The 16,154-nt window shown below is 45.6% G+C and overlaps 1 protein-coding gene across 1 annotated transcript in view; it reads right to left on the minus strand.

Moving 5' to 3' along the window:
- The window catches only part of LOC113830639 (protein inscuteable homolog), a 119,710-nt gene that overhangs the window by 6,177 nt on the left and 97,379 nt on the right, over positions 1-16,154 (minus strand). Inside the window, exons 8-10 of the mRNA XM_027410136.2 lie at positions 14,046-14,217; positions 10,165-10,343; positions 2,603-2,669 (exon numbers count right to left, since the gene is read on the minus strand). Coding sequence (XP_027265937.1) covers positions 2,603-2,669; positions 10,165-10,343; positions 14,046-14,217 — 418 coding nt within the window. The remainder of the gene's footprint in view (positions 1-2,602; positions 2,670-10,164; positions 10,344-14,045; positions 14,218-16,154) is intronic.

Below are 16,154 nucleotides of genomic sequence, written 5' to 3' on the forward strand. Positions count from 1 at the left end.
CCAGACTGAAAAAAAAAAAAAACAACTAGAAGACACCCTCACTTTTAAAATACCATTATGGGTTTTATGATGTGTCTCACACTGTGTTATATGCACAGTAAATGCTCAGTCCCCTCAAACCTCACAATGACCTCATGGGCATGACCATGGTAGTTTACTTCAAGGTCCAGAGTAGGATAAGCTTCTTGCCCAGAGCACACAGTGCATGGGGTGCTGGATGGAACCTGGATGACTGTTCCCTTGTCACCTCTGGTGGGGCTGCATCTGAGACAGGTTACAAGTGCTCAGACCCATGGCAGGAGGTATCTCAACTTCAGGCTAGAAAACCACTAAAGCCAATGCATTCACAGATCGAGGCTGCATCTAGTTCACTCATGAGCCTCCTACCTCCTCCCCAAACCAGATCTGTCTCCTGATTGTTCTGTAAAGAATACCCACATCCATGCCACTAGCCTGCCTTTGCCCACCCTTTCTGAAGGGAATGCCCTTTCCTTCGTATTCTCAAATATATTCCATTGTGCAGGTTTGCAGCAGGGGCCTACCTTCTGTATGAGCAGCCCCCACCCCTCATCACCCTAGTCCTGACCAGCCAGCTTGGAACTTAAACTAGACATGATCTAAAGATATGCTTTACTTTATTTTGTTGCTTCAAGACTTATGTTGTATGATTTCCATAAAAAGCTAGGTTTCTAACATTTATCTTCTGAATTGAAAACAGTGACCCCACATGCATTTCTAAATGGCAAGAAGCTTATTGTTCTTGTTAATTTCTACTTTGTATTAAGATGAGCATGTGCTATGTATCTCAGGCTGACCTGGAACTGACTATGTACCCAAGACTGACCTGAAACTCAAATTCCTTCCACTGCAGCCTCCAAAATCAGAAATTATGGGCACATGACTCCACACCTGTCTCAAGTTTACTATTATTAAGAGATCTAGCCAATCCTTGCCCATCTTATCTAGTTTACTATGTCTGGATCCTGCAAGCATCTACATTTACAGCCTGTGATCTAGTAATGGGCTCTCGGAGCCCAGACTATTGAACAGGGTTTTCCTTTATTAAGACCCAGTAGTCTCTCGACTTCTAGTGGCCTCTGGGTATGTCACTGCCATTTGGATCTCTCAAATCCTGTTCCACTCTTACAAATACTGTCTTCCTCAAACTTTCTCTGTGAAATACCATGAGACTACCACTGAAGCCAGGCCTAGTACAGGGCACATCCTGGGTCACACAATGCCCTGACACTCTTCACAGTGATTCTCACACACTACTGAGAGCTTGCATTGCTGCTCCCACTCTCCAGAGGGGCAAGTGAGAGGCTATCCTGTTCACGAATCACAGCCAGGATTCCAGCCCACTAAATTCATGCTCTGCTCCCATCCTGCCCCTCCCAATAGCTATACTATCTTTTACATCAACCTTTCAGCCAGGGCAGGCCCTCATTCCGGACAAGAAGAGCCTTTAGGACAAATGTGGGGGCTCACTAATCTCCACATCCCCACTGCCCACCACAGTGCTCATGATAGGTTTTCACTGCTGTGGACTCAGTGAGTTAGTCAACAGCACTTTGTAAACCACAAAAGCACTCTCCAGATGGCAGCTATCCCAGCCTCAGAGGCACAGGCAAGTGGCAGCCTGCTGTCATCGGCCACTTCAGCCAAGACTCCAAGTGCTGAAGGAGAAGAGCACAAGTGACACCATGCAGCCTCTCCTCTTGGCCTCAGCTGGCTCAGCACAGTTTCTCATTATTAGCTCAATCACATGAAATTAACACAGAATGGTGTGTTTCAATTAGTGGGGAACAGGGAAGTGCATGTTTGTTAAGACAGCAGGGCAGCCTGGGGGAAGGGACTTTCAGAGAGCCTAGGTACCCAGGCTCCCAGCTCACTCTCATTAGTGTCTCAGGTCTCCAACTGCTTGCTAATTGCTCCCTTATTCCTCAGTCACAGGAAGCCCCAGCCACCCTAGCCCTGTTCCCAGCTGCAAGGCAGCTACCTTGTCTTTTGACAGAGGCTTCTTATATCAGCCTTCAGATTGAGAAGCCCAGCTCCAACTCTCCTTGACCATGAACATATACAGAGGGCCAGTTGGAAGGGAGATTCCCTCAGAGAGTGGTGGAGGGCAGCCCAGCTTCCCTCCCCCACTCCTCTCCCTCACTCCTTCCCATAATCAGCTTTCCATGAAGGCCAAACTCAATAAGGAGGATACAAAGCAACATCTCCCCACTTTGGGACAATCTTGCCTCCCTCACTGTTTTTTTTTTTTTGTCCTGATTCCACTATCATGACCTGGCATTCTCTTCTTGTTTTCTATATTCCACTAGGTTTTAAGCCTATGAAGGCAAATAAGCATTTCATTTTTGACCAGGCTATACACAGAATTGAGTGAGTGAGTGTGTGTGTGTGTGTGTGTGTGTGTGTGTGTGTGTGTGTGTGTGTGTGTGTGTGTTCGAGGGTACACATTCATGTATTCGTATGTGTACATGCTCGTACATACACAGAAATGAAACACATATATGTCTGCACATAGGATTTATACAAGCACAAAGGCAGGTGGCATCATATACTCTGATAATCCACAGAGCATGCTCAAACATACCATTCTCCTGGATGATGTCAGAGGCACACTGCTCCAGCACAGACATGTTTGCCAAGATGGTCACAATCTGGAAAGTGGAATTGAGAGACTCTAAAATAGACATACACAATTCTCATGGTACTCTCTGAAGGCAGGTCAGCTGGGGGCTGCATATCTTCCCCTCCAGCCTGGCCCCTTACATCTGCCCATCCTTCCTTGGTATTGTCTTCTATTCTCGTGGGCTCCTGCCACTCAGATGTAAGTCCCAGTCACTGATGGCCATTTATCGGTGGGTGGCTTTGGGATGGTTGTCTGGGGCCTCCAGTAGACAACAGCCTCACACTGGATGAAGCTGAGGCCCGGCTTTTTGGGTGCAGGAACCCTCTCAGCCTAACTTCTAAAAGCTAGACAAAATTGGCAGGTTCTGGGTCCCTTTACCCCTTCTGTTCTGACTTGATCTCCTGACTCTTTGATTCACCTTTGACTGAGGTCACCTGTGTCAGTGTTCTTTCCTGATACTGACCTTCAACATGAAATGAACAAAGGCTTAGATTGAGGCAGACAGCATGCCCAAAAGGTAGATTCTGATGAGAAAGATTAACTTAGCCACACTTTACAAGTCTATGGTCTACAAATCTTAATTACAGATCACCACTGAAGCACTTTGTCCTTAATGATAGGATACTGACATTCAATGGATATCCAGGATTGGTTGCAGTCTCTCAGGCTTTAACACTCCAGTCCTCCACAGCACAATAAAGGGATCTCATGGCACACACAAAAAATAATGGATTAAGGAATATCCAACAAAAGGCCCAAACTATAAATGGTGTAAAAAATTAAAAAACTAAACAAGCTGAGGATGGAAGTGTGGGCACTATGAACAGAGATGGCCTGTAATACTGTTCCTAAAAGAAACCACAATGTGGTTTCACCAAATGTGCCTGTCTCTATAGAAGCAGAGAGAGTGCACAGGTGGTGACTGAAATAAATAATGAAGTAAAAAAGTATTCCCCCCATGTGTGAGTCCACTCTCCACACAGCTTCTTTCAAGCTGGCTGGACAGTCTAAGCAGGATCCATGCTTCTGCCTCTGAGATGGCAAGTGGTAGTGTGCAGAGGACAGTAGGAGGTTTCAGTCCTCAGCATGGATGGTACAGCAGAGTTTGCCAAGAATGAGAGTTTGATGGATTTTAACTGGTTTAATGTTAGCATATAACTCTCCATAATAAACCATCTAAAAGGTCTCTTAAACAGAAAGGAAAAGGTGTCATCATAGTAATAGAATATCTATTTCCCCCTCCCTCTCAATACATGCTGACTATAAAGGCAGTATCTCTATGTATCAGGCTCTCCCAACTCAGAACTGGTCAGGGACTGGATGGGTAAGTAGAGATTGGAGTGAGACACTGGAAGAAGAAAGGGAAACACCTCAACAGCCTTATTCTCAAGTCAACTGCAATGCCCAGGGTCTTACAAGAGGAGTGGTAAGCATATATTGAAAGTTCTTTTTTGCCAGGGAATATTTGTGGGCTCAGTGAAAGAAGTTAGAGAGAAAAGATAGGTTGTAGATGCAGCACTGAAATGAAGGTCCCCCAAGAGCCATAAAGTGTCGTAAGAGACACATGAAGGGTCAAGTCTGTCAGATTATAGTGCATCCGGCTGTCTCTGAACTGTTAATAGCAGCAGAAGCACAGCCTATTCCCACCACTCAGGGGCTGCCCTGCCCCACTCATCACCAGACAAGCATTTCTGAATACAGACGCTTGTTTGACCTGCACATTCATGAAAAAAGGAAGGAAGAGAGGGAACAAGGAAGGGAGGAAGTAAAATAAAACCTTTGTCTGCAGCAACGGGTTCATTATATGGCAATCATTAGCTGAGTCACAGGCACCAGGTAGGTCTTTGTGTTGGACTAATTTAGATCCTGTTAATGAAAATTACTTCCTCCTTACAGAGCCTGTACCCCATGTGGTTTTCTGAGGTGCAGATGAAGTAATCAATTAAGCACAATTTGAATAAATGCCAATTATACCCTGCTTGGAGTCTCCCTTTTGAAACACACTTGTGTGCACTGTGATAGAGAGGGGAAAGAAGCCAATGTTTTCACCTAGCAGTCAGGCCCACAACTACAGTTTTTAAGGACAGCTGGTTTACCTGGCTGGAAGCAAGCTAGCAATACTGTCAGGATAAGGAAAGCAGGAGCCAGGTCTACAGTTTCTCCTGGCCCAAGCTTATTCAACTGATTTTCATGATCCTTCTATAGTTACCTGGTGAGCACAGAAGACTTGGCCTCAAGAAATAATATAGATGAGAGGTAGTGTAGGCACAGATCCCGGCTCCAACTCTTATTATCCACATGATGCTAATAACGGTACCCAACCTCCTGTGCCTTGGTTAATAAAAGGGTACATGTTTCCTGTTGTTGCTATAACAGATTACTGCAAATTTTGTAACTTAAAGCAGTTGTATTATTTTGTCATGCTGGAGGTCTAAAGTTCTAAACAGATCATATTTGGTTAAGGTGCGTTCAAGCACGCACACACACAGATACACACACACAGATACACACACACACACACACACACACACACACACACACACACACACATTAATTCTGGGGGCTCCTGGAGAGAACCAAATGAACTGCAATCTGTGTGACATGAACTTACACTACCATTTCTCTCACCTGTACTGGAGAGATGGTTTAGTGTTGCCAGAGTCTGGACACCAGCATCCAAGTGACAAGTTGAGAAAGCCTCAAGTTAAGGAGAGACTCTGCAATTGCACACAGGCACACACATCTGCATAAGCATATCCACCCCCCCACACACACATTTTTAAGTAAATGAATAAATTAACAGATAGGTGATTATTTTAAAAGGCTGTATACCACATATACCCTTCAATTTGGGGACTGAATCTTTAACCCAACTTTTTAAACTCTTTCCACTCAGCCCACAACATTCGTTATCCTAAAATGAGAGACAAGAATTCTAATATAACCCTAGCCATTTTCTCTAACTCTGGTCCCCCCCCACACTTCACATAAAAGTATGTGTCATTACAATGAACCCAACTGGATAAAATTCATAGGTTAAGAGCCTTAATGAATCACTCTGTGAAAAATCCCCTTTGGTATGTACAATAAGTTATTCATTGATTTGGGGGAATAGGGATGGGTGTCTCTGTGGAGCATCACAGCATCACAGGAAATAAAAATACTATAAGCATTCACTGTGTTTTATCAATCACCCAGAACACTTGTTAAATTAAACAAACACAGCTAGACCGTGGTGGTGCATGAATTTAATCCCAGCACTGGGGAGGCAGAGGCAGAGGCAGGTAAATTTCTGAGTTCTAACCCAGCCAGGTTCACAGAGTGAGTTCCAGGACAGCCAGGGCTACACAGAGAAATCTTGTCTTGAAAAACAAACAAACAAAACCAAGCATAGCTTGCCTTTAAGAGCCTGGAAGGACCCAGACCTTGAATGACTGATTCAAGGAGCACTAGCAATGTGACAGCCACATGAAGGGGCTGAACGCCGATATTACCAAGAGGTACTAGGAATGGGAGATCCTCTCAAGGGAATGAAAGGTTTCATATTTGTAGGACCCTTTGGTGGCTCAGATGAGAATGATCCCCATTCCTATATTTGAAGACTTCGTCCCCATTTGGTGGAACTCTTTGAGAAGGAACAGGATATATGGCCTTGGAGGAGGTGTGTCACTGGGGTGGGCTTCATGGTTTCAAAAGCCCACACTATCCCCATTCAGTGCTCTCTGCCTCATGCTTGTGGATTAAGATGTGAGCTGTCAGCTACTGCTCTAGCACCAAGCCTGTCTGTCTGTCTGCTGAAATGCTCCCTGCCATGATGGTCACGGACTCCAACCCTCTGAAACTATAAGCCTCAAAGAAACTCTTTCTTTTATAGGTTGCCTCAGTCAGGTGTTTTACCACAGCAATAGAAAACTAACCAAGGCAGAGCCTTTCCTAGCTAGAAAACAACCAATGCCTTCAGTGCCATCTTGAAATCATCTTTCATTTGGCATACAAAGGCCTTAGGGAAATTGAAGTGGATAGCAAATTAACCCATACCAGCAGGGGGTCTCTCATGTCACTAGTTCAAAAATAAATGTTTCTATTTGGCAGGAAATGGGTTGGCTAAGTCATCTGATAGTGGCACACACAGGGAAAATGATCATTGTGCTCCCCTAAAGCAAGTGGTCCAGAAATACTTGTTCACAGGCAGACATGAAGACATGCCCCAGGCTGTGTCACCTCCATAGCACTCTCAAAAGTCACTCTGACCACACCCTGACTCCACCAGCATTCCTCCTCACCTGATGTGCTATAGGATAGCCCTGGAGAAGTGCATGGAAGACAAGTTAAATATGCCCAGCAGAGACAGGTGGTCTGGCCTGACAGGCCTTATGACACAGAACACCTGGTGTACATCTAGCAGTGAGTCATGGATACGTCTATGTTGCCCACAGATTCAGACAAAAGAGCCAATGTTCACAAATTCGCAAAACTGTAATTAACATTACTCTTTAATCAGAAGCTAGCCAACAATGCCAAACATGGCTCTGGAATCTTCTTCTCCTCCTCCTCCTCCTCCTTCTCCTCCTCTTCCTCCTCCTTCACTTTCTTCTCCTTTTCCTCTCTCTCTCTCTCTCTCTCTCTCTCTCTCTCTCTCTCTCTCTCTCTCTCTCTCCCTCCCTCCCTCCTTCCCTCCCTCCCTCTCTTATAAAGTGTGAGCTCATATATGCATGCATGCATGTGGAAGCCAGAGATCAATCATTTTCCACCTGTGTACATTGAGTGGTCTACCCTGAACCTAGGGCTTGCAACTCAGCTAGGATGAGTGACCAGCAAGCTCCAGGGATCCACTTGTCTCCTCCTTCCAGCACCAAAACTACAGGTATGTGCTTCTTTGCTCAGGTTTTATGTTGGCTCTACAGATTTGAGTCGTGTTCTCATACTTGAGCAGCAAGGATTTTACTAACTGAACCATCTCCCTGGCTCCAGCTTATAATACTTTTCAACCTTACACATTACACACACACACACACACACACACACACACACACACACACACACACCTTGTATGTGTTCATACACAACCTGAAGCCACACATGCCACTCATTACTTCACACATACAGCATTCCTCACTGCATTCACTATATGTCCTAGACCCCATTCCTGCCCTAAATTAGACATCTCTATCCCAACCTAGCCTATTGCAGTTACCTACCGTATTCACTACTGAGTACCTACTTTGTTCCAAATAAATGTTTTATGAACACAATCCCATTTAATCATATAAGGGTCAGAGAAGAGAAGAAATGTTATTATTTCTTGGTCCAAGGTTACACAGCTAGGAAGCAACAGAGACAGGATCTGAACTAAAGTGCCCCTAACCCCAAAACTTGTGTTGTTTTTACTCTTACTTACACACATAGCAGAGACTTATAAACTACAGAGGGCTTTTGAGACACAAGTCACTGTTAAAACTCCCAATAATTTGCATTTCTGATCAATGGATTCATGATAAGTGGATGTGATACTGAAATCCCAGAAATGGTACAAAATGTGGTCATTCTAAAGTGCCAAGCAGACTACTAATGTCTATGGAAATGTAGGCAGCACACTGCCTCTGTGAAAACGATTCACAGAAAGGCTTTTCACATTTCTGTTGTAAGTACCCTCCAGAGGTCATGGACACTGCTTATGCAAGGCCTTAGAGGCTATCCACCCTGTTGTGCCTGTGGTTAGATCCCTGCAGAGCACAGTCTCTGGTGTGAAGTCACAGGGCAATAAAAACTGCTAGTTGAACAGAATCTACTTCTCCTCCTCCTCTTCATCCTCGTCCTCCTCGTGCTCCTCCTCCTCCTCCTCCTTCTGATTCTTACTCTTATTCTTATGTTTTGTTTTTTCAAGACAGGATTTCTCTGTGTAGCTTTGTAGACCAGCTGGCCTTGAACTCCCAGAGATCTGCCTGCTTCTGCCTCCTGAGTTCTGTGATTAAAGGTGTGCACCACTACTGCCCAGCATATTTTTTTTTAAGATATGGTTTTAGGTTGCTTTAAATACTCTAAGTAGCTGAGGCTGACCATGAACTTCTGATCTTCCTGCCCTTACTTCCCAAGGGCAGAAATTTTAGGCATGTACCACTATACCCAGTGTGGGAATCCAACTCTAGACTTTGTGTATGGTAGGTAAATATTCCACCAAATGTGCTATGTCTCCAGGCTAGGACAATCTTCTTGGTGCCTGATACCCAGATATAACCTGTACTATCTTCTAAATTAGCAGAAGTAGATGGAAGACTCCAGACCCCTGGCTATCTTCTGGGGTCTATATCCAAGGGTGAGCACAGAATGAGCTTTGCCAGTGAAGCTTATGCTTGACTAATTAAGTGGACTTGGCTTGCCCAGATGATGGAGGAGTTATCACTGTCCAAACAGAGGTTCACTAAGTACATGCAGAGCCAAGACCAAGAGGCTTTGCACAGCATTGGCGTCACTGGCATGCTCATTACCGGAAGCCTCACGGGGCATTTAATTTCTTAAGTATTTCAGGGGGCGGTGAGCACTTCAGAGCCCAATTCATCTTCTTTGTCTTCATTACAGAGAGCCCTCTGATCACCTTAATCCTCCCTCTGCCATAGCAAAGAGCCATTTGTTTCTTTAATGGGTTTGCTCTCTCTAGCTAAGTGGCTGCTCAGAGCCAGGGCAGAAGGTGAAGCCATCCTGAGGACAGTGGGAGATGTGCCAGGCTCAGGCAGGGGAACAGAAAAAAAAACCCTCCTGAACCCAGATGCAGGGAGAGTGTCTCTTTGCCTCCTATTTAACCATATTCTCACTCCTATGAGGCACCCTCGGTGAGACTTCATGAGGGGGGCTGCCACTCCTCATGGTCAGTAAGGGACTCTGCAGAGTCATGGGCCATTCATACTGGAAGCAACCCCACATTCTACACATAAGGAGGCTATACTCAGCAGCCTCTTACTTGTTGCTGTGTACAATGTGAGCTCCAATGGGGCATCCACTCACTTTACAGCATCTTTGTGCCAGTCTATACCAAGAGTCTGCGTTCACTAGTTCATCTGATCCCTTCATGGACTCTGTAATTATGTATATACATTTTACAAATGCAGAAAGAATGAACTGGCCAAAGTAACATGATCATTTACAGCAAAGATCTGCTGAATCCACATCACCTGTCTGCAAAGGCCTTGTTCTTATTGCACCCCTGCCGGATCTCATCTGACAAGCAAAGTAAGCCTTGGGTAGGGCACTTGAAGGTGAAGGTTCCCTATATCAGGTCCCATGGGAGAGAGGCTCAAGGGGAGCTAAGGAAAAAGACACATGATGAAGACCAACATGAGGTAGACCCTCCAGCCTTGTGCCCATGCCTAACACCTAGAACTACAATAGGCATTGGGCATCAGAAGCCAATCAATCAGGAAAACAGCTAGGCCTGTGTGAACTGGATCTCTTCCTGTTTCCACCTTGAATATTTGTGGGCTGTTCTAAGAACTAAACTATGGAAGTCTGAGCCTCCATAGGCTTCTCACCTGGTCCCGAGTATAAGGTGTGTCCACTCTCTGCTTGTCATTGCAGGCTTCCAGGAGGACACGGATGGCATTCAACTGCAGAAGCACCTCACAGGCCATTTTGTCAAAGAAGGTGATGTTGGCAAGGGCCGCAGAGGCCAGCAAGAAGACTTCCCCTGAAGAGGCCTCTTGGCACAGTTCTGGATAATGAAAAGGAAGGAACAGTTCAAAGTCATGTGTTTGCACATGACTGATCTCCCTTGAACCCCACAATAGCTCTGAGAGACTATTTGGGTGCGAGTCTTGATACTCTTTTTGGAGATGAACAAATTAGTTACTATAGAGGGAACTCTGCCTTCTGCATAGGTATCAGAGCTGAAACTGGTAACCTTGTATGTGATTTCTGCTCACCCGCAAGTATTTTATTGAGTGAACTCTACCTAGGTACATGGATTCTTGGGATGGTAAGATGGACCAAACAGGTCACACCCTTGCCCTTGTGATATGTATTCTCTGCTTTCAGGCAATAGAAAGAAAACCTTGCAGAGTTGTTATAAATAATTGTCAATTCTGATAAATATGAGAGGAAAAACAAATGCTAAGGCAGAGAATAGGTGGGGACTCAATGGGTTACACATGGACGATGCCTTTAAGAATGTGACTGCAAAGCAGAAGCCTTAAGAGAGGAAAGGAGCCAGTCATGACGATATTTGGAAGGACATATTCTAAAAGACAGGAGTGGTGTGTGCAGAGGCCATGGGGCAGGAAGGCATTCCCATCTCTCTAGTGATGTGCACTAGGATGTTAAATTTACCTGAAGGAAGAATCTGAAGTTAGAGCAGAGGTTCTGCCTTCCAGCCACCTTTCTGCATCTACTTTTGGTCTCAGATGGCAAAGGTTATCTGGCTTCAAAAGTACTACACAAGCTCCTCTTCAGTCCAGTGGTCATGATCCAGCACTAACCAAATGTCCCTACCTGCCATTTGTAATTGTGCTAAGGCCTTTTAGAAGGACAGTGTCTATCCATCCATTACCTAACTCAGCCCCTTGACCCTCACAGAACCTGCAACAGATGCCCACCTCGAGAGACTCAAGAGGCTCTGTCCATGGTGCTGCTTCTCCCAATGGCCCTCACTTTCCAGTCTCAGCTGTAAGTTGGGTCACCAGTCAGAATGTGACAGGTCAAGCCTGTCCCACATGTAACACTTCTACGGAGACAGAGAAAGGAAGGCCACACTCCAGAAAACAGCCCCAGATGAGGAAGAAAGTTCAGAGACAAAGATGAGCTAGGCCCTATGCTGGTCTATACTTGGGAGTTCTAACACTGCAGCTGGCATCTCTCTCTATAGGACCCCCTAAAGTGGGATGGACAAGAATATCAGCCAAGCACCTGAGGTCTTCATTGTGCTGTACCACTGTGTTTGGACCCATCTTTGAGGCAGAAAGGGACATGTACAGATTTGGAAGCTGAGTCTCATGGGAAAAGCCACAGGTACAATTTCTTGAGCATTTACTCTGGACCAAGAGCTGCTTTAGGTTTCCACATCTTTCAGTCATTTGATCTTTAGAGTAATCCCATTTTGTTGTGAGTTTATAAATTAAATACCCAATGTTGTGATTTGCTGAGATCTTATAGCCAATGAAGAACAAATGTAGGCCAACCCAATTCCAAAATCCCCGTTCTTCCTGCACTTCAGTTGTTTCTTCTTTCAGCCTCTGGACTCATTTTCTGTTATGCCCCCATAGATGCAGGTTTCAGTCCTATTGAGAAGATAATGACTGCTGCCTCTGAGGAGTTCTGGTCTCTGTAGACCAGACCAGATGTGACCACCGAGCATCTAGATCTCATCACCCAGGGCTGGAACCACAGATTAGCCAAGTAATTAAAAGCTCTTCACAGCTGATGCTCCCCTGATTCCCCCAACAGGGGAAAATCATTGGGGGCATCTGACTCCTTCCAAGCTCACCTCTCCATATCCAGGCTTTGGTATGGGACCACTCTACTGATAGATTTGTCCCTAGGTATAACTCTGCCCCTCATTCTCATGCACTTGCCATTGATGCTGACACATCGATTATTAGCACAGCCATCTAAGTGCCTTTTAATTTTGCTGCACATTTATTTGAACTACAGTCTGAGTCACCTGGGATGTGTTAGGAAGATTAAACTGAAGATTCCAGTGACTCATTTTTAAACGTTTCCAGGGAATGGCAAGAAATTGGAGGATTATTTCCCACCAAAGAACAGAGCTCTGGCATCCTGCCCAGAAGATATACCCCATCTGCTGACTCTGAGAGTGGGCCGGACAATGCATCTTCATGGGGATGGGATAAATACAAAAGTTCTCCTTCTCCAGGAATAAATGCAGTCTGAACAAGGAAACAGGAATGGGCAGGTAACAAATGTGAAGGGTTATTTGGGTATACACACTTTGACTTGTTTATTATTTGGGGGAGCTTCTACACAGTTAGCATTTAGTTCTTATCTTAAAATGTGTCAGCCTTCCCCACAAGGCAATAATCAACTGCAGTTCACCCAAGCCTGTCCACATTTAGTCTGTGCGTGTGCTCCTCAACTTAATGCAGGTCTCAGAGCCTCTTGTTTTCTTCTTCCATCTAGTTCCCTTCAAGTCATTTCTTTCCTGCCAGGCTATGATGGGAGACCAAGCATGAGACCCCTTACATGGTACGTCCTGACACTATTTTTGAGTCTAAACATAAGCTCTTACCCTTTCTGGACCTACACCTTTCCAATGGAGTAAGCACTGGGCTTTGTGGTCTTCCAAGCTCCCTCTAGCAGGGTTTCTTGACTTTGGATCAATGTAGATGTCTGTCTCTCCAAACCTGACACATGGGAGACCTGGCCAGGGTCAACCATAAAGTTCACATAATTGATGTCTCCCATATGCAAAGTTCTTTCAGGCAGTAAAATCTTAGAACCAGAAGGCCCCTTTAGAGAAGTGAGTTGCAGTCCCTCATGTAGGAGGAAAATGTTAAGTGAGAGTTACAAGATGTCCTGGTAAGTAAGTGGCAGAATCACATACAATCCTACACAGGCTGGCCAGCCAGTATCTGTTTGTTGATGGATAAGTGAAAAGCCAGAACCCAAGCTCAGCTGTTTCAACTCCTATCCCAGTGTCCTACACTGTCTCTATATCCAGGCAGCTGCAGATATTCCCAGACATGGTGTGGCAATTCCAGGAGTGAGTCCTAATTAATTTTCATTTCATTTTGAAATGAAAAGAAGGAGATAGAGATGGTGAGTAACAAAAGTATAAATGGAGGTAGAAACACAGAACTCTCCAAACAAGTTTTCTGGACATTGCTACCCAGATCTGCCCTAGTTTCTGCAGCTCTGCATAGGAAAGACTGGAGAAAGGGAATATTATAGCTAGTGAACTATAAATCTCTCTCCCGACAAGCATTCATAGGTCTGAATGAGAGTACCAAGAAGAGTCAGTATGTTCATGGCCCCAACATGCAAGACCAGAGGCCAGCAGGTTGTAGCAAGCTAATTCTCTCTGGGAAGTCATTTGTGCTAATCAGCACTGTTTCAGTCAGCCATTGGGTGCAATGACTGAAATTTTAGGAACAAAACCTATTGAAGTAATGTTTGAGTCTAGACCCCCATGATCTGGATTCCCTCTAAAAGGCCACGTGATCCCTAACTACTATTCAAATTGATGCTAATGGAGCTGCATGCATTTCAATAGGAGACTCTTAACTACAGGGTTCCTCAAAGCTGCCTCTGATTCCTTTTTGGTGACCTTTCAGCTAGTGTGACTATCTGCCAATTGTAAGTTTGGTGAGAAGCAGGTGGGAAGGCCTTCCTGGTCCTTCTTGAAGATAATTGTGCTGAGGCCATCTCACATAAGGGTTCCACCCAACCCAGGATAACTCACTGATGAGGGCTGTCACAATCTCCTCCATGTTCTCCAGGAAGCTAGGGAGATGCTGGGTGAAGGACAGATGTGGAGAGGTAACCTGGGCCACCACAGCCGCAGCCTCAGCTCGAGTGGCCTCTGAGTGGCTGTCATCAGTCAAGATGTCGGCCAAACACAGGATACCATCTACCTGCAGATGGAGAGAAAAAACTTCCTTGTGTACCTTGAAAAGTAGGGTGCCACTGCTTATGGCAGTCAGGAGGCAGAACTGAGTCCTCACATCCTAAAAGATCAACCTTTACTTTGGAGAACAGCTCACACCCCTTGTGGAGTCAGAGAAAACAAGAGGATGAACCCCTTCCCAAATGACCTGAAGTTGGGCATTTAAATGCCTCTGCTTTGATCCTGGGAAATATAAGTGACCTCCTATGGACTTTCTAGATAGCAGACAGCAAGCCAAGTGTCTAGGGACTGACCTTGGCCATGTACCACTGCAAAATGGAATAGAAACAATGGTTACTTAGTGACCTTCTGACCCTGTGCTCCAAGCCAGGCTCCATCTTTCAAACTGTGTGACTTCATATCCCTGACACTGTTTCCTCACACAACAGCAGGGTGTCAGGAAGCCAGGAGATGGGAAAACAGGTGGTGATGCCTTGTAGAGAAGAGGGGTTCAAGAAGTATGGGCTCCCTCCTCCCGCATTCACCTTTTGCAGCAGGCTGAGCTCAGTGCTTTCCTTCCCCTTCTTGTCCTCCACTGCGTCCCCCATAGAAATAGGGCTGCTTCCACAGAAGCCTTGCTCTCTCTGCACAATCAGAGACGTTAAAGTCTCCTGGGACATACAGGCCAGAAAAAGCCCTACCCAGCCAGACCCACTCTAGGCACAGTAAGAGAAGACACTTTTAGAGTGTCCATAGTGTGACTGTGCCAAGTTCCACACTTAGTAGAATGTGTATGTCATTGTATCACTGCATCAACCATCCATTGTCACAGAAAGAAAACCTTAGAAAAGATTGTTCACCTCCCTTGGATCCTTAACTTTCAAACTTGGGTTTGGGACTTGAGCTGAATGGTCTGCTATATAACACCTGGGTTCTGACCCCCTTGGAAGTCACACCTGAGCTTAAAACTTGCCCTCCATCAAGAGTCAGTAGGTAGGCATAAGGGGGAAGAGGCAGAATCTTGCCACAGATAGAACATCAGCATTCCTGCAGCTCCCCTGGGATCTAGGATGCTAAGCTTCTGAGGATCAGTGCTGGAGATGGGACAGGGGCAAGGGAGGAATAGCGAGATGCCTTGACTGATGTCTGCCACATCTGCCACTCACTTGAGCTTCTGGTCTCTGCATCCCTACTTCTTGCTATTAGCTCTAGTGGCCCCAGAGCTCAACTTTCATTTGATTAATTGACACCACCACTACTACCCCCAGTCCTGCACCTCCCTTAAATGGCTCTTGGGACCTGAAAGGTCCATTAGCTGTGAAGGCCATTGGCAATTTCAGGCTCAAAGGAGACAAATGTGGAAACAAGAGCCCAGGGATTCATCCACAGTAAAACCCACCTGGATGTGCTTAATAAAAGGAACAAACAGCAGTCAGTCTGCCCCTGGCAGGACTGGACTCAAGCCAGGTATTTTATTAACAGGTCCTTGGAGAGGGACCTTGTTTGAGCCCACAGGGCAGCTGCAGGCCTGGAAACAGGAAGGAACCTCTCAATTGACTGGCTCACGTCCCTTTTCCTCCTTCGAGCATCAATCAAGAGTGTTGCTAAGAAGTATGAGGTCCCTAATGGGAAAATATCTCCATCGATCCAATGCCCTCAAACGTGTCTTGACTGTAGCTGCCACTGCTACCATGGTCTCTGACTCAGTTAGAACACCAGCCAGACTTAAATAAGCATGTTGCCCTGACGCTCAGCACAATCTGAGTTGTCGGTCCCCAGACCCAGTGAAACCCAAGGCCCAAACATGAGCCCTTTTCTCCGGGCCATAAGTAAGTGAGTCTGTGGCCTGTGTAAGCACAGACCAAGTGCCAGGCCTTGTGCTGCAGAAACCCTAATCCAGGACAGAGTGCTGGTAGAGAAAGTGACTCTCACCAGATAACCATCATGCAGTGGGATTTCTCAAAA

Source organism: Cricetulus griseus, chromosome 3, assembly GCF_003668045.3.
Source record: "Cricetulus griseus strain 17A/GY chromosome 3, alternate assembly CriGri-PICRH-1.0, whole genome shotgun sequence".
NCBI classification, from domain to species: Eukaryota; Metazoa; Chordata; class Mammalia; order Rodentia; family Cricetidae; genus Cricetulus; species Cricetulus griseus.